Consider the following 25,638-nt stretch of genomic DNA (forward strand, 5'->3'; position numbering starts at 1 on the left):
TAAAGAAAAACACAAGCTACCTCCCATCCAAACACACACACTAAAAGATTAGCTTTTCATGGTGCTAAATTGCATTGCGAACAAACTAACGAAATACTGTGAATTTTAATAGTGATTTTTTTTTTAATATTTTTGTTATTAACCTTTTTTTCTATGTAATTGACTCTTTTTATAGCTAAATTGATGGTTAATTGTTTCTAATTTGTTGAGCAAACGAAAATATTTAAAATCAGATACCATGGTGAAAAACACAAGAAAACTATGTGGCATTTCCAAATTTGGCATGCAAAGTTAATTTTGATCCTCCTACTTTCCAACTCACATAGTTATGGTCCCTTTGATTTTTAAAATTCAAAACTTTATTTTATTTATTTTTCAATCCTTTAATTTAAGAGATAAGAAAGTTTCATCGCATTTCAATTGAGAAAAAAAATCATTATTGACACTAATTTTTTATCATGAGAATAGTTAATATTGATGATAATAAATTCTATTCAATGAGACAATTTCACTTAAATATTATTTGGCTTTCATCTTATCAAGATAGTAGATTTGACTTGAGAGAAGCTTTTTGAATTTAGGTTAATTTTGATTTTTTTTTTTAATCAATTTTAGATTATTTGAAGTTACAAATAAATTTATTAAATTTTTTAGTGTGACTTTTAGGTATTTTTGGATAAAAAATAAGTTAAAAAATAAAAGTTTAATTATCAAATACCCTTGTACTAATATTCAAGGAATTAAAAGATCACTATCATGTGCCCCTAGTTATATATGTAAAATCTAGGTAGTCTAATAGTAAAAGCTTGGAATCAAAAGATTTGTTTCTCCTGTGATCTCAAATTCAAGCCCTGTGGTTGCCAATATTGATGACCACTAGAGATTTTCTTGGTTGTTAACTTGAGGGCCCGTGGGGATTAGTTGAAGTATGTGTAAGCTGACCCGAACACTACACGTGAAAAAAAAAATCTTTTAATGGGCGACCTTTTTTGTTCTTATTTTTCTTAAATTGTTTTCTTTGTATTTTATAACAAAGTCAGTTAAAATAAATCAGTTACAAAATAGTTTGATTTTTTTTATCATATACCATTGAGTTTTTAATTTTCACGTAAGGACATAGTTTTTTTAGGATAAAAACCGATTCAAACTGGTTTGGCTTGATTTTTTTCGGTTTGGGTTCGATTCGGTTTGGTATTTTCGGTTTTTAAGCTTATAAAACTAAAACCAAACCGAATCTATCAGTTTTTTTAAAATTTTAATTGTTTAATAGGTTTTTTTCAAGGTTTGGTTTTTTCAGCTATTTTTTTTATTTTCTTGATTTAATTGGTTTTTTGATTTTTTTCTCACCCCTACTTGCTTTAAATCAATTAGATTTTTTTTTTCTTAATTCTATTTGCTTGCCATTTTTTAAGATTAGGATTTTTTTTCATTTAAATAAAATATGTTAATTCATTTTTTTTTCCCTTGATGTTCTGAAACACATCCATGCTTAACTTTTTTTTTTTTTAATGCTTTGGCAAAAATAATAGTTCTAACGAGCAGCGGAGCGTGGAAACATTTACAATGCAAACCTTAAAGAAGTCCCCAACTTACAAGGTAATCTCAATGAAGATCCTTACTCTCTTTTTTTTTTATCTCGATCAAGTCCCCAACATGTTAATGAATTCTCAACCAAGTCCTTTCTTTTTATTTGCATCCTCAAAGCATACTGTATTTTTCATTGTTATTTAACTTAGGGCCAAACAGGTTGGTTTAATAACTTATTAATTTAAAATTTAATTTAAATTGAATTTTATTTTAAATTATTCTAGATATTAATTTGATTAAACTCAAATAATCCAGTAGGTGACTTGACCAATCGCACAACAAGACTTATCAAGCTAAGATATTTTTTTTAAAAATTTTTGTTCATATATGATATATATAGTCTCATGAATTTACATCTACCCTCTTATTCGGTGGAGTAGTTCACTCGAGTCCGTTTCTTTCTTTATGTATTCAAAAATTTAAAACTGGCTAAACTCCCGCCCTTGAAAACGAACACATCAAAGCACAATCTCTCGCTCACCCTCTCTCTCGCTCACAGCAATGGCGGCGTCTGTGGAGGAATCTTCTGCTCTAATCTCCAAACTCGAATCTCCATCCATTTCCACACCAATCTATTCTCCGTTATCAAATTACCTTCTCCCATTCACCGATCTCTCCAAAAAGCCCCTAAATCAAAACCAAACCCTAACCCTAACCCGATCTCTCGCCAAGAAGTTCCTTCCATTCGTAAACCGCTGCCTTTCCATTCTACCCAAACGCCTCTCCGATCTCCTCAACTCACCCTCCTTCAAGCAAGACGATGGCGGAATCCCTGAACTCGTCATCGAAATGTTCGATGCTTACCGGCTCTGTTTGGATTGCTTGGAATCGGTGGCTTCGCAGTTGGCCGGTAAGCCCTACGCGGTGTATAGGCAGAGGTTGAGGCTGGCGTGTTGTTTGGATACTTGGGGATTGTACAGGGAGGGTGAGAATGAAGGGTTTCGGGTTCTGGAGAGGCTTAGGGGTTTGGATTCGGGACCGAAGTCGAAAAATAATAGGAAGAAGAAATTAGGGGAATATTTGCCTGTTTTGCTTGAGGATGGGGATTTGGATTTTGCGAAGATGGTTGTGGAGGTTGCGGTGGCTATTTTGAAGTGCGTGGCGTTAGGGCAGAGTAAGAATGACGAGGATTATAAAAGGGTTATTGGAATGGTACATGAAGTTAAACCCTGGTTCAGGTGTGTTTGAGTTTTTAATTTTCTTAAAGCTTAATTAATCTTGATTGAATTTAACTTATTGTAGATGCTGGTGGAATTAGTGGATGTGCAATTCACCTTTTGTTTGAAGGAAAATGTTGCTCATGCTCATTGGGTCCGTATTGCTGACTAGTATATATCTGAATGAATGTTTTAGGGTGTTAGATGCCAATTCACATGAGAAGTTACATAGGATGCTCGTGACCTACCTACGGAAGTGCACCCAGTTTCTCGCAGGGGAGCTAATGATTTTTGATGGAGGTACTGTGTGTGCTTTCTGTACAGCAACTTTAAATGAGTATGCAGAGTCGTCTATGAAGGATCAAATTTACAAGGTAATCTAGTAATCTATGGTTGATTTATGGCCACACGGATTGCTGGGAGATTTATGTGTTTCTCTAATTGTTTTCTGGTTTGCAGTTTGCTCGTTATATCTGCTCCGTTTTCTTCCTTCAAGTTGATAGATATTCAGTCAAATTTGACATACTGATGTGTGTTTTGGACTCACTTGCCCAAAAATGCAAGGTAATTTGAACACATATATCATTTACATTACCTAATTGATCACTGGCATTTTGTTTATTAACTGTTAAGGTGCATGCTACCTTTGAACACTTTTACAGAAGTGTTTCCTATTTAATTTTTATTGTAGCAGAAAGTCCATGAAATTGGCAAACGCCTTGATTTACTCTACTTAGAGAGTTGCATTTTATTAGAGGTGCAGATTGATTCATTATCTGGTCCTAGTTATTGTTTCTGCCTTCTGCTCTTTTCAGTCGGATTATGCAGTTTTTATGCCAGGATAGAAATGCTCTCTTGCAACTTGTTTAGTTCATTTCATATGAAAGATATGTTGGGTGGCCTGTTCTGTAGGTTATCTATTTAGAACTTTGTCACAAGATAAATTTAATATTTTTTTTTTGTCAAGGATAAGCAGTCACGATAGTACCAATCATTGAATATATGGAATATGAACTTTGAGCTAGGCTATTATTTGACTTTAATTGCTCTTCTCCTTGGTGAATGACGAGTATGATTTGCTATGTATTTCTAATTACTTTTCTTGAAAATAATTCCACAAGATATATTTCTTGTTTGTGTATCTTTGAGTAAATTTGAAATTACTATCCAAATCTGGAATCCTGGTAGTTCTTGAAGTTAAAATGTACATCATAATGAACAATACCTTTTCATTTTATGAGAGTTGGAAGTTAGTTTGCAAGTGGATTATTTAGGATAATACTAAGGGTGAAAAGGAGATGTGCTGAGCTGAATACAACGCTGATCAACCTTGGATCGAAAATTTAACTGCTAAACATATATTGTTTTGCCTTGAGCTATTCTTTTAGCTAAACGCTCAAGCTTAGCTTGTCAAGCATTTATCGAGCTTGGCTGCTTAGTCCAGGCAGGAGCTTCAGATCGGATTCTAGTTCATTATTAGTCCTACTAAGTTTGAATTGAATAGCATATTTAAGTCTGAAAATGTAAAAGGAGACTTGTACTTTTTTGCGTGGCAAGTATTGACACACACAAAAGTGAATATATTCCATCAAGTATCTTAACTCATGATTTTGTGACCTTGCCTTTTAAAAAAGAACACTCAGGACCTTTACCAGAAAATTAGTTTGTGAAAAAAAAACAATAAGAAATAAAAAAAGGAATTATTAGTAATGAAGATTGACAAGATTAACATTTATCCATTAAAATCTAATTAATCAAGTAAACCTTGCTAAGTCTAAATTAAATGCAACATCTATCAATCTTTCAAGATCCTAATTAAAAAACATGTATTAATTGCACCAAGAACTTCCCTCCTCTCCTTCCATTCAATCTGTGTGGAGGAATTTCTTGCTTCATTTTGTTAGCTATACTCCTCAATAAATCTGAGAGGAGAGATTTTGTCTTTAAAGAATACATTTTCTTTTTCCTTGAAAAAACATATTCTTTTAAGAAATAACAAACCATTTTGTTAACCGCATGAAAGCAGTGGCAAGTGATAAACTTAACTTACAATCTTGGGGAGGAGGAAGTGGAATTGTTGAATCTGCTAAAGAAGAATAAAACACAAAAGTGGAGTTTTAATGCATCAAGGAAAAGAATTGGACTACCACTAGTAATCAGTGAACAAAGAATCTATAGTGGTTTGAATGTGCTTTGTTTATCTGCTGTAGAATATGAAGTCAATGCTGGATATACATCAGGATTAAGGGAACTTGGTTCCATTGCACTGAACACATGCTTCATCAATGGTTAAAGATAAGGGAGGGATTGGCTTTTAGCTTTATACATGCCACTATGAATATGACAAAAAAAAATTCAATTGCCTTTATGCTCATGAACAAAGTGAGTTGATCTACAAATAGCTTGTGATCGGCTCATTTTCTGAATGAGCTTAAAAGTTGCTCAAGATTGGCTTGAAATCTACTCTGTACGAGTAGGACCAAGCCACAAACAGAGTAGAGTTTGAGTTTAACTCAAACTACTCAGTTCAAGTTACACTCCTAGATTTTACTTAATTTCTGTATTTAAGCTCTGTCTGGAGTGATGATATTATTTTCAACTTTTTTTTTGGCAGGTTGAAGTGGAAATTTGGGGAACAGAATTGGTTGAACTTGTCGCTTATTGTGCCAGTAAATGTCATGCTGCAACCACAATTTCTTGTAGTACTTTTGCAGAATGCCTAAATGACTTAGCTGGTGTTTTCTGTCAGGTATTTGATTTAGTTATAGGCGTCCGTCTATTGTACTTTGTGCAGCAATCACATCATTATGTGGATGTACTTGTATATGCTTTGAAATTTAACATGCTTGGCAGGTTATGACACCATTGGAAATGATTATCAGACTTTATGCCATTGGATTGTCCTTCATTGATCATAATGCTAAGTCCATGATTGGTGATGTTATGCCATCCAAGGGTGCAAAAGATGAGCATGCAGTTGGTATTCTTGATGGAGTTACACTTTGCAATTTAACACCCGTACTTGGTTCCTTACGAAGCTACTTTTATGATAATTGCGAAGAGCACTGTGTGTCATGTGGGATTGACTACCAAGATCTTGCTTCTGATATACATTTAGATTCTCACCATGGAACCTCATTAAATTGCACACAAAAAAGTAGAGAGGTTTATCTATTGGCTTACTTAAATGTACTGAAGTTCCTTTGTAAGCCGCTTTCTGAACGTGTGATCTCTCAGAACAAACAGATAATTTTCGAAAGTGACGTTGCTTCTCTTTCTATGACGCTGTGTAGTATCCAAGAAGCATTTCATCAGTTCAGTGACATTGTTTTATATTTTCACAGGTAATTATGTATAATTTTCTGCATCTTCTTTTCTATAAATAACAAGAGTAATATTTGCATCCTCTAGCAAGTGAGTTCATCTTTTCCATTTCATTTAGAATCTCACAAAGGGTATTGTGTTTGATTAAATATTTGTTTTTTTTTTCTTGGAGTAACAGTACTTGTTGCTTGTGTCTGTCGATAATCAGTTTGAAACCAGGAGGATAGTGCCTTGTTGGAGGACCCTATATTGAGTAAAGTAGAAAAAACAGTTGGAGGTGTATTAGAATTGTTTTAACCTCTATAAGATGCACAGCTAGCCAATTAAACTTATTTTAGGATTAATTTTTACCAAGGGATATTATGTTTTCTCATTCTATTTCCTTTTTAGTTTATACCACTTAGGTTTTCGTGCTACATGACTGTTGATTTATTTGAGATAGCTGTGATTTTGAGTCTTGAAAAAAAAGACTTTTGAGAATTGAGGAATATCAAGCAATCTGTCCTTACAGTGAGTTTCAATCTGTTCCTATGCTTCTAGTTGCATTTATTGTATCCATCATATATAACAAAATGCGCATCAGGACCTTCTTTTAGTGATATCTTTTAAACTTAATAGATGAGAAGCCAGCATGTTGCTACACATGACTCCCCATTTTCAAATTTTAACATTTCTAGTGCATGATATATGCTGTCTCCCCGTGTTCGTTAAAGGAAAGGCCTTATTGGAGATCCTGTTAGATGTCAAGGATAAACTAGATGCAATTAGAAGTTAAATTTTAGATTTGAGGCTAGCTTGAAAGTATAATTGGTAGATCAAAGTTAGGTCCTCTGCAATTAATTTCTTTGTTTTTCCCTTTTCTTTTCTTCTCCTTCCCCCCTGTTCTCCTTTCCTCTATATCATAAGGTTCCTTTACTATTTAAAACTATCCGTGGATGGAACTTTGACTGTCATCTTTAGCTACCAATATTATCTAGCATTCTCTGAATAATTCTAATACATGGGTGCAGAAACAAATCTAAGAGGGAGGCAGCTGGTTTTGATGAGAACAAGATGATTCTTACTGTATCTGTTGCTACTTTCATTCTATCCAGCAGAACAAAACACAAGTTGCAGGTTCTCTCTTTCTTGTAAAATTAAAAAATCCAAAGTGATTGCCATTCACTTAATAATGAACTATTGATCCTATATAAATGAAAGACAATATGTTGCTTTTTCAAAGTTTGATTTTGCTGATGGGTTTTCCCTTTCTTATTACAGAAGAGTGTTCATCTAATTAAGCAGATCATTGCTAGCGAATGGATCCAACCTCAGGGGTTGAAATATATATCTGCTTCCCTATACAGTGTTGGCTTGCTTTTGTATAGAAATAAACAAGTGAATGAGGTAATTTCTTATGGATGTGATTTCTAACTTGGAAAACATATTGGCATTAACTTGATATCATATCTGGCTAATAAACAAAAAAAATTTAAATTATAAAAAGCCAATTCCGCTTTCATTTCCTTTTGTTTGCATGATGTTATTGGTCTTTTTGCAAGAATTTTGCTTAAATAATGGTGCCAAATTTGAACTTCATTGAAAATTCAATGGTTAAGAAGTGCATTGAGGATGCAGTCATTTCATCATATTTGCTTTAATGCAATGCTACCACTTGTTTATAGTGCTTCTTTTAGAGTTTAAAAGACATTTGTGAAGGTAATACATAAATGTACCTTATAAAGGACTACATGCTGCTGTTTGCCCTGTGTTTTGCTGACACATTTTTGGTGTAAAGAAAGTGGTTGAAGTTACTGGTGTCACTTGACCTCTTAGGAACCTTGAAATGGGACCATGTATCTTGAATTGGCTACGTTTTGCATTCTGAGATTACAACTATGCATGGCTGGATTGCCAAAATTGACAATCCAATATATAATTTAGGTTTTGTGCGTGGTGAAAGGTGTGAGATAAAGAAACAAAGGGAGAAGAAACATACTTTTGTTAAATGGCTTAGAAACACTTTTTTTAATTAATGTGAAAAACATGCCGTGCTTCTTTTGGAATTTACCTCCTAATGTTTGACCAAAATAATTTTAAGGGGCACCCCTAATCGATAAGACTGCCCCTTACATACCACAACTAATCTAAATGGCTTTCCTGTGGCTTACACGTTCCATGAACCAGTATATACTGTAATTTACTGTGTTCTAGGCAACTGTGATATACCCAAGGTAACAATTACGGTGGGAGTGGTATAATGAGAAGAGATGTGGACTGTTATCTGATGGATTAAATCATTAAAGGAGTGTTTTGAGTGTAGACATATGATCACCTGGATACATGGAAAGCAGGTCACGGAGTTAACTTCATATATGCATAGATGTGCATGTTGATTACTATTCCTTTGGTATCACCTGGAGTATATGTTGTTGTACCTTTAATTCTCTTGAATCAAGATCCATGTTTTATTACCTTTTTTTAAAGCCTTCTTTTATTGATCATTCATCTTTGCAGGCTTTGAAGCCATTGAAATTATGTTGCAGAGCATCATGGAAATGTGTCAAACTTCTATCTGAGATGTCTATGCAAAAGTCTGAAGGGTTTGTTGGTGATCTTTCAGAAGATGCTATTCTGGATTTTGTCACTGAGGCATGTAACCAAACAGTTTTTCTTTTGGATGTTCTCCATAAATCTGGCAGTCTTAGGGTGAAAAAGATCATTGTAAACAGTCTTGAAAATTGGTCTGCTGCTGAAGATTTGTTCAGAAGGCTGTCAGGTCCTGTGCCTCTGGTGAAACAATGGGTGAAGGTAGCATCTGCAAGATTCCAATTGTCTTCAGTATGTTTTTTATTTTTGTTTTTTGGCTGTCTAAATATAGTTTAATTTCCAGATGCAATGTGAGAATAATAAGAACATGATTGTGGATGATGATGCTCCAACCTTGTACTGTTTGCTATCATCGTCTATGAGAGTGTCAAAGAGGACAATTGGTAAAATTTTACAGCAGGTCTGAGCATTTTTCATGTTTACCTTTTGACAGATGTTATCAGTCCATTCCTTTTGCATTTTTTGATTGTGGATTAAGTCTTTTTTACTTCTCACCGTTGGCTTTTTTCTCTTCCTTTTCTTTGTCCCTAACATTTTCAGGAGCTTCTTGCTTACGAAGAAATGTATGCTGTGCATCCTGAATTTTGTCAAAGAATGCAAATGGAAGTTATAGATATCCTCTTGAAAGATGTATATGTCACAGATAGTCATTTGCAGAAATCAAGAGTTTTGATCAGAAAAGGACGGGCACTGAGGTCCTGTGGTTCTGAAGGTTTGGAGGACTGTATACAATGCTTGTCAGAAGCAATCTCTGTAATTGTGAGTTTTTTGGCCTCAGTGCATGTTTCTTGCTCTTACCTTCTCTTTGGTTTTTGTTTTTTTGATTAACTTCTTACCTCTTTTTCATGATTAAAGGTTCAGTAGATGCTCTTTGCTGTGTACAATGATTTACTGATATACTCGCTTGAACAGAATGATGAATCATGTAGCCATGGAACTCCTGCCTGTCATCATTTAGCCGTGACATATTGCCTACGTGCGCTGTGTACCCAAGAAGTGGAACCAAACTCAAAGGTGTTAATCACAAAAGGCTAGTTCCCTGATTTCACTACTTAATGCTTTAAGGACTGTCTGTGTTAGTATGCAGATACACAATTGCTAATGAAGCTTTCTATTGTTACTAAATGTTTGCTTGGTTTTCCTTACAATCAGCAAGTCTTTCAAGATATCAAAGCTGCCTTGGATCTTTGGTTAAGCATTCCAATCCTAGATTATGGCATTGCGTACGATGAGGGTATCATGTCGCCTGACAGTGCACTTTTGTTTCTATATAATATAGTTGATTTGCTAGCAATGAAGGTATTTTTACGAGTTTATCGTTTTCTTTTATCATTCTTTACTTTTCAGCTCATAGCATCATTGCTTTTATCTGTTCTTTGTATTCAGGGTTCTATGGAATTTCACAATGGCATATATAAGTTGATGATTAGATTGTTTGAATGGAAGAATGTCCAACTGGAGATGTGCTTATCCATTTTGTGGGAGAGTAGAAGGCTTACCCATGCTCTTTGTGTTTCACCTGTAAATGAAGCCTTGATAATGACCTCACCAGGTTTTTCTGGAGAACAATTCAGGTCTATTGATTCCTGGATTCATTGTCTAAAGGGGTCCCCACCTTTATTAGTTGGGTTCCAACATAACTTTTCATATCTATTTACAAACTTTCATTGTGACCCTGACAATCACAAACCTTACAAGTCTGATATCACTGTTGATGATGTTAAAGAAGCTACCTTTAAACTCATTTCGAGTGTAAGATTTCCCCTAGGACCTAAGTTGCCTCTTTCATTAATTTCATAATCTGTCGTGACACAAAACTGTTAATAGTTTTCTATTATTCTTCTCATAGGTTCCTGCCACAAGCTATTCTTTTTTCATTGCTGGACATCTTTACTATGATTTGTGTGAAAGACTAATTGCAAATGGGCGTTTGTTTGAGGTAAGGGAGCAGTCTCTGGAAATCTTGTTTCTTGATTTTCTGAGACCTTGATTTCACTTTTTTTATTCTATTCTGTGCAAAACAGCACGCCTAATTTGGATGACTTTGTATTGAATAACTACATGCCAGAATGGCCTACTATTTCTGATTTCACTTTTTCCTAGTATAGGATCTCAATTAAATTGTTTTGTGGGAATTCATGATATCTTCGCGAAACAAGAATATATCTCTTGTTTTAGACCAGTCAACATTGTAGGTGAAAAATTAGAGTAGACTGTTGATTGGAGTGTGCAAAATAGGAAGTGATATCTGGATTAAGTATGGGAGAAGCATGCTTGGAATGCAAAATGTATATGCAACCATACCATTACCATAGTTTTATGTAGACATTAGCAACATTGACAAAGAAGGGCATCAGAGGTGTAAGTGAAGCATGTTAGATATTGCAATTGCAAAGGTGATTCAGTAAGTGCTTTGAGTGGGTCTTACAAAAGAATGATGACCATCATTCAGGAGGGGATTGTAAACTCTTCACCAGTAAATAGTTTGATTCATATGTTGCATGATGAAAGTGGATTATTGAATAATTCTTGAATCTGTCTGCCCAAAACTTTTAGTCTGGCTATAAGCTAAATGGCAGATTTTGTTGTTTGTAAATTTCAAAACAACACTGAAATGGAATTGTGCCCTTAAAGCACCTGTTCAGCATATTAGACCAACTTTATGTGAATCCTGGAGCACTTCTGGATATTGCTTTTTTTGGATATAGCTGCTATCACAATGCACATTTAATTGTTTTGAATTTGAGCACTCATTAGATCTGCATGTGAGAGATGTAAAGCACCAAACTCAACCTCGTGGACACATGGGTTGTCAGGAATAGCGGTGATTGTTCTAATGTAATGTTTATAATCAAATTTTGGTCTTTTGAAGATTACATGCCCCTATTAATTCATCTTAATTCTGTTTTTTCCATTGCAATTAAAGTACTTTTGTTCTTATACCATCTGCCTTTTCTGGTGCCCTACACTTGTCCTATTGTTTCAGTTGCATTTTCCACTTTGTTCCTTATTTAAGCTGTCAATCTGTTTTGAGTCACTTGTTACTAAAGCAAATGTCCACTGTTTTGTGGCCTAAGTAAGTTTATTCAGCTTTTATAAAACATGTCTCAAAAGTAGCTTCTCATGTTTGTCTCAGTTTGGCTATTTTGTTTTGGTAATGTAAGGCATGTTAGCTGTTATCCACATACACTTGTGTTATTTCTAGCCTGAAATTGTTTCATTGTTATCTTTCTTTTCTTCTCTTTTCTTTCTGTACTGTGAAATTTGACTGTTTATGTTGTAAAGGATTATTAAAGAAAAATGGTCAGGCATCCAAATGGAATCATGATAGTAGTTAAGATAATTGGTAAGCATTTGCAAATAGCAACAGAGATTGACCATATTTGATTATATTTTGATTTTTTAATATGAACAAATCAATAAGCTATGGAGTTTCCTTAGCCTGTACATATGTATTTCTAGAAAGTCCCACTTTTTTCTTCCATTTTCTAATGGTTTGGGAGAAGTTTATCCATGAGGCTCTTCAAAGTTGAAAAGCCATCCTGTAATTCCAAAAAAGAATCATATTCTGCTGTCCCACCTAGTTCACAGGCTTATTCCTACAAGATGCTTAGAAATTACTTTTTTTCTCAATGATATCTCGATTTTGGTAAGTTATAATTTCCCCTCTTCTCTCTCCACCGGAACAAAACCACTCTTATACTCTATCTGCAAGCCTGTGTTTCTTTTTGTTATAGCTTTGCAAATAACTTTGTTTCAACTTATGCTCCAGTTCACTAGTTATACTCTCGTATACTTTGTACATATGGCATTGCTTCTTTTTGTTGTTGTTTTGAGATAGTAATTTTGCGCACTGCACCCTTATATTGGTTCCATAACGGTTAGTAGTTAATCTTGATGTTTTAACGCCTCCTGCTGCTCATATGATTTTAATTTGACTATTTTTATCTCATGTTTGTAGGCACTTTCATATGCTAAAGATGCTCACCGGTTGCGTACTAAACTCTTTAAAGAGAAATTTATGTATACTGTTGAGAAGCAATCAGAAAACTGCACTGGAGCTGGCAGTGATATGCAGAAGCATACATATGGTCTTTCTGATGTAAGAATGCAAAAATCAGTTGCTTGTGAAGTTTGGTCATTTGATACCCTTCCACAGGACATGGATGCCTGTTATCTTAGCCCATGGAAAATACTTCAGTGTTACCTTGAAAGCACTCTCCAGGTCACCCCTTCTTTGACCAACACCTTTCTGACCTAGAAATTTAAGGCTGATTCTCTTCTTTGCATAGAGTTTATTGATTTTCTTTGGATTCCTTGCAGGTTGGAACTATCCATGAATTAATTGGAAATGGAAATGAGGCTGAAATTTTTTTACGGTGGGGTAAAGACATCTCCCGCTCCCAATGCTTGCCGCTATTTATAGTTGCCTTTTCCTCTGTTTTAGGTATGAATTAATTAAGATCATGCTACCTGTTTCCCTGTATTAATTTCTGTGTTACACAATAAATTGTTTTGTCTATCCTCTTACTATATCTGTTAAAACATCAGGTAAACTGTACTGCAACAAGGGGTCTTGGGATCTGTCAGAAAAGGAACTTCAAAATGCCAAACACGTTTTGGTACATGGCTGTGCAGATTTTTCTTGTTTAAAGTGTGGATTGATGCTTGAAGCCACAATTGATCAACGACTTGGTGATTTATCCTATAGTCTCTTTAATACAACAAGGAGTATAGAGAGACTATCTCTTGCTGAAAGTTTGTACAGATCAGCCCTGGACAGACTAGGTCATCCTGAATGGAAAAACTCTGTTAGCTATTCCAAAGATGTGGAAGAAACTGAGGGATCTTCTGTCTGTTTCCCTACTTGTCAGGTGGGGTCTAAATTGAAGATGGAAAGTCAAAAGTGTAGAAAGACTAAAAAGGCAACAAAATGTTTGCTAAAGGAGCAATCTTCTGTAACGGAGCACAATCCCAGATTAACTCGTTCCAGATATCATTCTTTTCAGAATCAGAAAGTAGACAGTTCTGCTGAGGTACAAGTTGGCCCTTTAAATCAATTGAAAGGAAACAAAACATGCGATATAGTTGATCCTAATGGTCAGAGGCAGTGGCTCTCTGGAAGAAAAGGTTGCATGGTTGATTTGGGGTGTGAAATCATTTGCATTTGCAATGGAAAGAAGTGTTGGTTTTGTCTTGCGAGGGAAGTTAAGGAATCTGGATTGTTGAGCAATTTCATATATCTGAAATGGGAGTTTGCTCGTAGGCGGCTATCAATAAGGCTACTATCTGGCATTGGTTAGTGGGAACTGAGTATTATTTCTTAGTTTGGTTATTGTTGCATGCACAAGAAATCATAAAATTATAAGTTCAAGAAAATAGTCTAATTTTAGTGGATTATTTTGGTCCGCTCGATGATCACTTAAAGAGTGATGCAGAAGAGTTGAGAATTGATCCTTCAACAGAAAAACAAGGACAACTTATTTGGGATATATGAGTGGATGGGCATTTGTTGTGGTACTGAGAGTATTAAAGCCTAATGATTAAATGACATATATTGACTTTTGCATGCAGGTAATGCAGGAACGCATAAGGGATGTTCTGGTACTGTTTTTTAGGAGCTATGAACAGTGTTTATAATAGGGATTTTACGTGTTTTAGTTATAATAGTTATATAGGATTGATTGGGTATGAAGGTTTGGATGCTTAGTAGTTCAATGTAGATGTTTGATGGTTAGAATATAGAAGTCTGTTTTCTGGAAATTGTAGAAAGATGTAGGGAAATACTACTTTTCCTTCATAGTTGGTTTTCTAATCCTACAAGGACTTGGACTTTTGAATAAGAAAATACTTTTCCTACCTAAACCTACTTAATTATGGACTTCTTGCCAATGAACTGTAGCTCATCAGGCACTAGTGCCCCTCCTGTCCCCCAAGAGGTCTTGAGTTAAAACCTCTCTTTCATAACCAAACATATTTTAGGACTTTTTAGTTAAAACTAAGAGAAGAAAAAACTTAGATCTAGATAATTTTGAGCAAATTTGAAATTAGAGAAATACCCTTGTATATGAATATTTCGCTCTGATTATTTTATTGTACACAAACATATCAAATATCACACATGCTTCAATATTTGTGTCGGTGAATTCATGTAGAGTTTTATTTTTTTGTCAACGGGACATGTTTTTATATTTATTTGTGAGTGTGCACATACATTTTTAATGTCATTAGATTATTCTATGAAGTAATTTAGTGTAGCCATAGTGATAAAGTAGATACGAGATTTCTTTAGAAGTTTTTATAGCAAGAAAAATGATGCAAAGACTTTAACGTGGCTTATTTGTCTAAACAGTAGACTGGGAAAGGTTATGAAACTTTTTCCTCATAGTGTATTTTTGTTCATTCATGCTGATAGTAGCACACATTATACATGTAAATATGCACACAGTTTTTCCCAGCTAATATAAGGACTAACTATGACCTTGATATGTATGGAACTTCATTCATTCTTTCTTTACTCTTAATTTTTAGATCCATCCAATATTATCTATGTTGTTTAATTTCAGGAAAATGCCTGGAAATTCAAGGCAGATTTCATGAAGCACATGAAATTATTTCACAAAGCATCTCTGTCCTAGTCAGCCGAAACCCGTTCACTCATGCTCGAATTCCATTCACTTTCTTGCTTGATCTAGTTGGAAAAGAGGTGCCAGGGGATGTATTCAGTATAGAGCGTGCAGCAGTACTTTACGACATATCTTGGTGCTCTCTAAAGAGCTACTCCTCAAAGGATAATGGGTATTTGTTTTAATGGATACTTCCATTTTGCATCTCCATGTTTGCATGTTTCTCAATGATTCAATGACTCCCAGGGGAAGAGATATTTTTTTCATTAGCTTTTCATCTTGTTTTGTAATCTAGACTAAAATCCTAGCCTACTTAGTAATCAGTTTTATAGCTTGGTGTTGTAAGTGGGCTTTTTAACTAATTGACTTACTTTTGTCTTGATATAATATGCTCCAGGACTATCTGCTGTGATCTATACCATGTTCAAGTACCAAAAATAGTGTCTTGGTTGATGCTAGCATTTGTACTCTGCCGGCAGGTTCCTGCAGTTCTTCAGAAGGTCAATCTGTTTTTTTTTTCCCTTCACATCATTAACCATTTCTATTCACTTGTCTCATTAATTTCGATTGGTTTTGTTTTTTTTTTTTTTTTTTTTTACTTTTTTTATCCCTTGGTTTTTGTATTGTCTTTTTATATGTGTGATGACTTGGTAGAGGTTTTTTTGGTTCTTTGCTTGGAAAAATGTTTAACTTGTTTAAGATATAAGGCCTTCAGATATTGTGCTGTGTTCCTATATGTTGGACTTCCAGTTACTCTTCTACCTTTACTTGATTAGTTGGAGTTGGGCTAAGCCCTGTTTTTGTATTTGATGGCTCAACTCCTCACAGGAAGTTTCATGGGTTGTCTTTGTTTGTTTGGGATGATAATTTTGAACTGAACAATTCAGGATCAGTTTAAGAATTTCTGATGCTAACTGAAACAAAATTAATAGAGAGCTAAGCTAATTGAATAGAGCGAATATTGTTGGCACTGTTTAGTGAACTGTGGTTTGTGAAATAAAAAACTTAAGTCCAGGTGAGGTTAAATTTACTACTCAATTAGGGTTGTTTATGCTGGAAGGCTCCTTTAAAATTTTAAATGTTCACAAAATGTTTGCATGGTCCAATATGTAATGCCTCACCAAACCAAGCTTAAAATAGATTAGCTTTGGAAACCACATGCAGACATTTTGGAACCCTTCTAGCCTATTTTTAATTTTTGTCAATTTAGTGTTCAGGCAAAAAAAAGAAGCGACCTCAAAAAATCTTGATTTTTTTGGAAGCAAGCTGGATTCTCTGTTAGCATCTGTTAAAAACTTATCTCAAAATACATTTTACAGGGGGTTTTGGTCTTGATCAAAGGTTGACCCATTGACTAATAGTTAAATCAAAAGTAGGCTGACATATGGGGCAGCATTTGCCCAAAAATGATTGTTAAAAGACTTAGCTGACCAATTTAGTAGTGCAAGCCTTATTGTTCTGCAAGCCTTATTGTTCAAAAACAAAAACTGCGAAAAACCTTTTAATATGAGGACAGGATAATAGAATAAAATTACTTCCTCAGCCACAAAATAGGCAGTCCATAAATGTTAAGAATTAAAATGACATTATGTTATGCTCAACTCGTAAAAGACTAAAAGCTATTTGATTTGAATGAAACATATAGAAATTAAAATTGAATTTGTAATGTTAGTGGCTCCTTATTTGGGATGACGGGCATATTTTTCATTCTATCGGAGTTTGGGTATTCTAGGCTTCTGAAAGTCGTAAGGGAATGGAACCAATTTTCTTGAGGTTTTGAAATGCCAAACAAAGCCATATAAAGTGATGACTACAAAATAGACCAAAGGGAACCAATGATATTGTTTTCTTGCGTGGAATGAACACTCCTAATGCCAGTGCAGCTTCTGTTTTCATTCTGACTGAAGACAAGGAGACTTTCTAATGTAACAAAAGTTTCTCTGTTTCATTAAGCATGAATAAAACAACAATGCCTAACGATCTCCTTTTTGTAGGTATGATATTTATGAAAAAGTCTGATCTTTTTTATTGGAAGTACATGGACTATTATCATACTAGGGGAATCCAAAACAACAGGACCTGTTATAAGCATTTGTTTTCCTTGTAATTGATTATTCTGAATATCGATGGTAGTGTGGATTTTCTAGACCAATTTTGCTGACATAAGTTTGCAGAGGTTACAACAATATTTTACCATGAACTAAGTTTAATCAAATGCATGTTTAGTTATATGATGTGACTCTATCGAGGTTTTTTTTTTTTTTTTTTTTTTTGTGTGTGTGTTCTGGGTTATAAATTCTTTGTTGGTGGATTGACTATCACGCACTCCAGGATGCTAATTTTGTAGATGAGTTTCCTATCATCTCATTTCCGGTCATGTATTGGAATGTTGCATGAGGAATTTTTGGGAATATGTGGATGCTTTGAGCTAAACAAATCCTTTCTCTGGGTTTGTACACCATGGATTTGGTTTAAGATGTGGGATTTCTTTTAGCAATCATGGTTTGCATTCATGCTTGCAGTTGTGGTGTCATTGGGCCATTGATTGTGTTATGAATTATTTTCGTCGTTGCAGCTGTAACTTATAAAAAAATACAGATAACTTTTACACAAACCTAAAAATTTAAGACTGCAAAACTTTTAACAGCGTATACAACATTTATTACTCAAAGAAAGATAAAAATGATGTTTCTAGTGCAGTGGCTGTGATTGTCATGTAATGAAAGTTAGAGCTGCTATGCTATTGAAGCGAACATCACCAAATCCCACTGGCTATAAAATCCCATTAAATATTTCTATCCAATCATTGGGCTCTTCTAGTGGACCTAAAAGGATCTCAGCAGCTGATTTTCATTAGTAGTATATTGAAGTTTTTCTAATTTCTATGGGGCACTAAGCTTACCGTGGTTGGTTTTATGCTCTTAGATGATAATGCACTTAATCTTATTGCAATCAAATCTGAACATTATCTTGGATTTGAAGGAGAGCATTCTTTTACACTAATAGATGAAAGCAATGCAGAGGTTATATCAATCTCTTTTGATCAGAATTCTGGTTTTTTAATGGACTTGGCATGTCTGATCATTATAATCTGAGTTTGCCTTTCCTTTTATCTTAATTTCACTTGTTGCTTGCAGCTCTGGCTTTACTTGTTTTTCCTTTTATGCCATCTTGAATTGGTTTTTGACTTGCAATCATACTTCAACAGGTTTCCAGATTACTTTCAGCTATATTTGTACTTTCTTCTTCTAGCAAGACATTTTCGTTGTCAAATTATAGCAAAGTTCTCTCAGAAAGTCATTGGGCTTCATTTTTTCATCAAGCTTCACTTGGAAATAACCTTAACTGTCAGTTCCTCTCAAATACAACTCTGAAACATAAAGCACAGAACTTTGCCGATGATCAGGTAGACCTGCATGCTTATGATTTCACGCTTCAGCTGGAATTGCTTTATTTGATGAGTAGCTTCTTGAAGAAGTTTATGGTTTATGTTTTATTTTTATTTTTTTTGCTTACCTTACTTTTTCATGGTTTATATGCCAATCATTTTGAGATGTCATTGGTCTCTCCATACTATGGTTTAGAGAGTTCCAATAAAAACTCTGAAATTTGTTTAAGTTTGTATGGAAACAATTCCTGTTTTGATTTCAATCGTAATTTGTTGCAATCTACATCAATGATTTGCTTTGTTCAAAGCATGAAAGAACTCAAACAATTAAGAATAGTAGGAAGCAACGCATTCTCTGTGGTATGGTGTGTTTTCTCAATGCTGGCTCCATTTATGTTTCCATGTTTATTGGGAAGTACATGATTAATTAAACCTCTTTTTGTGTAATTCATATATCTTCACATATGCATGGAAATATCCTGTTTTAGATTTGCATATGAATACATGCAAGCTCTTTGTTTGAGTCCAAGTCTGTTCCTCTTTTTATTTAAGAGGAAAAAAATTGGGAAGCGCTTTGTTTTGTTCTGTTTGAGTCCAAGATTGCAGGGTGATGGAGTGTTAGGTTTTAATGTTGGTGATGGTTAAAACTAATCCTAATCACGGGCCTACTTTTCACCATGATGAATGTTGTCTGTTTCAGTAAACTTTTATTAGCATAAAAGTAATTCTAAAGATCTAAAGCTGCAACTCTAAACTGCTTAATTTTAATGGTCTGAGCTGTCTTGTTTTTTGAGAGCTTGGTTCTTTACAGGAAATATATGCTTTGTGATTAGCAAGCTTCTTTTGGCTCATATATATATATATATATATATATATATTCTGTAGGTTACCAGTTGATGGTGTCAAAAATGCAGACCTAGAAATTAGGAACCTGTGCCTTTTCTCAAGTATCTCAACCTTCGTGTTGATTGTGCGCATGATTGGCTGGCATATTAATACCTCATGCTTTTTCACAATTTAATAATTTGTTCTTCAGGGCTCATGTGTGACTGCTTCAGCTTGGGAAGGAGCAGAAACATGCAACTTACCAAGGTTTCTGCTGTCTTTTGCATACTAAAGCTTTCCATGGTTCTAAGCACATTCTCAGATACCTTTTGTTCATGCTGCAGGCTTGCTCCCGAGTCTTTTCAAGATTTGGAACAGTTTGTGACAGAATTTTATTCAGGCCTTCCTTGTACAACAGTCATTTGCATAAGTGTAATCGGAGGACCTTGCGCAAATTTATTAAAAGATCTACTGCAATATCCTTCATGTATTAGTGCATGGATGTTGTTGTCACGCTTGAAGTTTAAGAGTCAACCTGTTATGATGCTTCTGCCTGTGAATAAAGTTTTAGAAGGTACACTGATTAACATATGTATGGATAGCTGGAATTCATGATTTTCACGCAGATAGTACTGAATAATTTGCAACACTTTGTCAGAAACTTCAGATGATGATTGTGCTATGTCTTGCCCTGGAGAGTTTCTTGCGAGCAACAACTTGGATAAACACTGGCATTGTCCCTGGGGTTTGACAGTGGTTGATGATGTGGCTCCAACATTTAGATTTATATTGGAGGAGAATTACTTATCTTCGTCAAAATTTCCCCTGGAAGACACAAAAGAGAATAGAAATTTATGGTGGGCGAAGAGAAAAGAGCTTGATCATCGACTTGGCAAATTACTGAGGTAGTTTCTATTGCATTTTTAAATTGTTTGTGTCAGTTTCATGACTCAAACATAGTCAGATTAGGGTTAACACCATAACTAGTCCTAAAACTTTGTATACTTCTTGATCAGGTCTTAAAACTTTTTTGTTAGGTTTATCAAATATTCAAGCATTTTAGATTTTTATCGAATCCACATGGTCAGTTAAATATTCTAGAATTTTTAAATTTCTTCTCAAGTCCGCAAGTTGTTGCCCGTTAGAAAAGATGTTGAAGGCTCACATTGTAACTCATTATTATGTTGATGTTTAATGAGAAATTAATTTGCCTCATTGTTGCCACAGAACAAGTTTACTTCAGGCTTGTGTGTGGCCATCTTGAAACTTCAAAGTCTAATTGTTTGATCAGGAAACACTGTTTTTTGGTTGGGAGTTTTGCTATTAGAGTGCTGCCATCTTCTACTGATAGCACTAGTGATTTTTGGTGGGAGGTTGATTGTAAAATACTGTGCATTGACTAGTTCTCTTGTGAATTATTTTATGAAAAACAAGAACGTGAAAATCCATCATTCATTTTTCTATTAGGTGTTTTTTTTGCAAAACAAATGCCCTTAGTTGAATATTCCATGTCACAATTGTATATCTAATTAATCTTCACTAATTTTCCATGTTGGGTTATGACTTGAGCATTTAAGAGCCATGTAATATTCTTTCAACAAAGTCCACTGCTGACTTACTTTGACATAAGGTAACATGTTTAGATGCTTTATTGACACCAATTTAGTTTTAGGACTCTAGTAGGAATCTTCAAAGTTTCTTGGATTTTTTTCTGGTGCCTGTTAGAATTTCCTGTTTGGCTCAATTAAGTTAGCTTTAGCATTAAGCTCTTATTAGTGGCTGTTGATGAACTCTGTCAGATATGCCACCTATCCATATGTACTTCTATATAACAGCTTTGGAATTGTTTCTTAAAATTACTTAATATTTTATCTTGGTTCTAACTGAATATGATGCCTTTATGAACCAGGAAAATTGAAGATTCATGGCTAGGCCCTTGGAGGTGTGTTCTTTTAGGAGATTGGTTCAACTGCTCACGCCTGGATTCTATTATGAAGAAGCTGGTGCATGATTTGAAATCCAAATGCAAAATCAATACAAATGAAAGCTTTCTTAAGGTTATTCTTCAAGGTGCAAGACATTCTTTCAATGAAGAAGCTTGTATTTCGTCATTAATGTCTCTTAAAAAGGGTTGCTTCATTGCTCAAGCTGGATATTCAGAAGAGAAAAGGTGTGAGACATTTTCTGAAGTGTCTGAAGGGGCCGAGAAACTGTCTGACCTTGCTGCCCAATTTGTATATAATGCTGTGAATGAGCTTCAAGAAGAAGAGTCCACAATTAGAGAACCGGTAATTTTGGTGCTTGACTATGAGGTGCAGGTAGGTCTTTGTTGGTTTTTCCCTTCCCTTATCATTATGAGATTGAACTTGACTATCTTGTCAATTTTTCCATCTTTATAACTGTGATGGTAATTGGCTATATGATTGTTGAGTTCTTTGTAAACTTAAATGCAAGCATGCAAACAGGAGGGGTTAGCTTTAAAAATGAATGATGGGGTGGATTGTTTCTTCTGTATATAATTGAGACTGGATACCTTGTCCATTAGGTTTATGATTAGAAATCTGAAAGGTTCCTCTATGATATGTTCTGTGAAGTTACAACTAATGTGAAGTATAATAGATGATGGAAACGACTCTATTGAAGGCCACAGTATAGATAAAAAATACATTTCATTATATTGTTATGTCATCCTGCTGATAAATCAGTACACAATATTTTGCAAAAGAATACTGATAATTCTCATCTTTTCTAAAAAAAAATTAATTGGAAAGAAAAGGTATTGTAGGTAAACTATTTATAGTATTGATTCGTGAACACCTCAAAGCCGTTTATCTCCTATTATTCAACGATGACTAATCAAGTTGACTTCAAAGCTGAACTGACAAACCTTATAACTGGCTGACTTGTAACCCAGCCTTTAGGGCAATGGGTTTTCAGATATTTTCCTGTCATGCTTCATCAGTGGAACTGTTCCAGGTCACTTTTGATAGTATTTGCTAGATAGTTTATCTGAGTGATAATTTGAATGTTTTGATATTGGTTATATATATCTTTATCTGCAGTCCTTATGCGGATACGAACTAAATCCATATATACTGACAATTGTCTCCTTTCGAACTTTGACTACATCCCTTTGGAGTGGATTTGATTAATTTGTTTTTCGTTCTTTTGTGCTCTTTTGTTTCATTTGTAACTTGTTAGACTGGTTGTTATATGCAGATGCTTCCATGGGAGAACATTCCGATACTAAGAAACCAGGAGGTTTATCGAATGCCATCTGTTGGCAGCATCTGCTTCACACTTGATAGAAGCTGCCGCCAACAGGAGCAAGTTGACAAGTTCACCACTGCCTTCCCTTTGATAGATCCCTTGGATGCATTTTATTTGCTGAATCCTGGTGGTGATCTTAGCAGCACACAAGTGGAGTTTGAGAACTGGTTTATAGATCAAAATTTGGAGGTAATTTCTTCTTGCCATGAAAAGCAAATTGTGTACTTGATAATATATGCGCAGAAGTCTCTGGTAATATTGGAAAAGCAAATTGGTGGAAATTTTTTGCACTCTTTTTTTTTTCCCGAATTCTTTCTCCAAATAATGTTAATTGACATCCATTCAGGGGAAGGCTGGATCTGCACCCACTTCTGAAGAATTGTCCTCTGCCTTGAAAAATCATGACCTCTTTATATATTTTGGCCATGGAAGTGGTATGCATGTTAAATATGCTACATCGTGTTTTCTTTACGTTGTGCATAGATAAAAATAATTACATTGCAATGATGTTGATTCTGTGACTGTGTCTGGTGTAGGCGCACAATACATTTCCCAGCAAGAGATTCAGAAACTGGAAAATTGTGCAGCTACTCTTCTAATGGGATGCAGTAGCGGTTCATTATCATTAAATGGGTGCTATGCCCCCCAAGGTACTGCGCTATCATATCTACTTGCTGGTTCTCCTGCCATTGTAGCTAATCTTTGGGAAGTGACAGACAAAGACATAGATAGATTTGGGAAGGCTATGCTTGATGCTTGGTTAGAGGAAAGATCTAGTGTTTCCTTAGGATGCGATCAATGCAATTTAGTAGCCAAAGAATTTGAGGCAATGAACATAAAGGCTGGTAAAGGTAAGGCAAAGAAAAAAGTTCCGAAAACAAAAGCTGCCAGAACATTTGATGGCGGTGCTGTAATAAATTCTTGCGACCATAGACCAAAGATTGGAGCATTCATGGCTCAGGCTCGAGAAGCTTGCACCCTCCCTTTCCTCATTGGAGCATCACCAGTTTGTTACGGAATCCCCACGAGTATAGGGATAAAGAAAGATTTATAGCGAAGTGGGAAACTGGCTGGGGCTTTGATACGAAATTCAAATACCAAGTATCGACTCCTTGCTTGATTTTCTACTTGTGATAATAGTATTCAATCAAAGTAAAATGCTTGTCCCCTGCCAAGATTTTAGGACATAATTTATGGAGTCCTTGCAATGCTTCCCCCATTTTTTTTATTCCTCTTTGGTAAATGTAAATCTGCCTGAGTTATTGGATCAATTCCTGATCCTTGAGCAAGGCAATGCCTTTGGATAGTGTAGATAGATTAAGGGAAATTGCTCGGTTTTTTAGTATTTCTATACGACTTTCATGATCATGCCTATGTGGTTGGTTGACCAGTCTAGCTATCTTCCAGCTTTCATGTCATATCTGATTCCGCTTCAGAATTTATTTTATTTCTATAGTATTTAATATCATTTATGTTTTTATTTTCAAGTTTAAGTAATTTTATGAATACATTATATTTTGATAAATACAAGAGTATGAAATGTATTTTTGTAAATTTTTTAAGTAAGGAATTTTTATTTTTTTGTATTTTTTCTGAAATTTTGAAAAAAAAAGCACGTATGTTTAATATCGAATAAATATTTATAATGTGAATTTATATCCTAAATATTAAATAAAATGGTTGGAAAATATTTAAGGAACCCACAAATAAGTTTAAAATTATTTTTAAATTTTTTTAGGATTTTTGAAAATTATTTGAGGTTTGATGGGCAAGAGCATAAAAATCAGAAAATAAACAATACTGGAAAAATAGTAAGTTGTATTTGTCAAACATGTTCTTAACTAAAAATTAGCATTAAAAAATATCTTAAGATTATGTTTGGTAAACAAGTTTTAAAAACAAAATATTATGTTTCATCTTAGGTAAAAATTGAACATGTCACACTTTCTATAACTTGATCTAACCATTTGGATGTGCTTCCAAATATGACCCAAAATCAAAGAAGAAATAACAAAGAATTCATGTGGGAATATGAACTTAACCCAATTAGTTGAATTCACTTAAGAACACTAAAAATTCATGAAGAAATCTAGAAACTAAGATTCAATATTAGATTATGTGAAATTAAAGGCACAAAACTTGTATAATCAAAATTAAACAAGATTTTAAGGTTAGATTATCACAACAAACAACCTAAAGTAACAATTATTTGATTTTATGCAAAATATAAAAGAAAAAATTTGGATCAAATGTTATGATTTAAGTGTTTTCAAACCCTTGAGATCCTAGATTAATGATAAAAAAGATATGTAAAACATGGATCCAGGACAATCTTCAACAAATGAAAATGAAACCCATAATATAACAAAACCTAGAAATGCCTAAAACCCAGGAATAACAACTAAAGCCTTGCAACCAAAGCTTAAAAACACACAACACAACTTGCTTGAACCATCAAAACAATAAGAAACAACAAATCAAGAGTAAAATAGCAAGTAAATCCATGCCTATAGCAAGCTAAAAATTGCATCTCCTTATGCATAAAAATTGTTCCATGATTACACTTATTGTTCTTGAGTTCAAATATCATGCTTAAAACTTCAACAAAACAAACAAATTATCCTAAAACAAACCTAAACTACAACAACATTAATACTTTACACATTTTGCCATGGCTTCAAAAATAATTAACTAAAAATGCAAAACAATATATATTATAATATACCATTCCATTATCATATTCAAACACATCAAAACAAGACAATTAACAATACTTGAGCATGTAAAAGCATGCTTAAACATTTCAAAACAAAAATTATGGCTTTTAAACTAATAAAAGACTTTAAAGAATGCATAACTAACATTGTGAGGA

General features: G+C 34.4%; 1 protein-coding gene across 1 annotated transcript; it reads left to right on the forward strand.

Moving 5' to 3' along the window:
• Positions 1 to 1,967: 1,967 nt before the first annotated feature.
• Positions 1,968 to 24,184, forward strand: LOC118029252 (separase). The gene is made up of 27 exons (XM_035033091.2): positions 1,968 to 2,765; positions 2,941 to 3,118; positions 3,204 to 3,308; positions 5,359 to 5,493; positions 5,598 to 6,088; positions 7,079 to 7,184; positions 7,329 to 7,454; positions 8,565 to 8,858; positions 8,941 to 9,057; positions 9,198 to 9,416; positions 9,570 to 9,671; positions 9,810 to 9,956; positions 10,044 to 10,409; positions 10,507 to 10,596; positions 12,619 to 12,882; positions 12,981 to 13,104; positions 13,209 to 13,955; positions 15,224 to 15,455; positions 15,681 to 15,783; positions 18,492 to 18,689; positions 19,708 to 19,763; positions 19,841 to 20,070; positions 20,155 to 20,401; positions 21,406 to 21,814; positions 22,716 to 22,955; positions 23,113 to 23,200; positions 23,303 to 24,184. Exons 1-27 carry the CDS (start codon positions 2,089 to 2,091, stop codon positions 23,818 to 23,820), a joined length of 6,609 nt encoding a protein of 2,202 aa, XP_034888982.1. The 5' UTR covers positions 1,968 to 2,088; the 3' UTR covers positions 23,821 to 24,184.
• The last annotated feature ends 1,454 nt before the right edge of the window (positions 24,185 to 25,638 follow it).

Source organism: Populus alba, chromosome 3, assembly GCF_005239225.2.
Source record: "Populus alba chromosome 3, ASM523922v2, whole genome shotgun sequence".
Taxonomy (NCBI): Eukaryota; Viridiplantae; Streptophyta; class Magnoliopsida; order Malpighiales; family Salicaceae; genus Populus; species Populus alba.

Coding starts and splice junctions, on each gene's coding strand:
- LOC118029252 (XM_035033091.2), top strand. CDS start 2,089: ATGGCGGCGTCTGTGGAGGAATCTTCTGCTCTAATCTCCAAACTCGAA. Junction 7,455..8,564: donor GAAATAAACAAGTGAATGAG/GTAATTTCTTAT, acceptor TCATCTTTGCAG/GCTTTGAAGCCATTGAAATT. Junction 15,784..18,491: donor TTCCTGCAGTTCTTCAGAAG/GTCAATCTGTTT, acceptor ATACTTCAACAG/GTTTCCAGATTACTTTCAGC.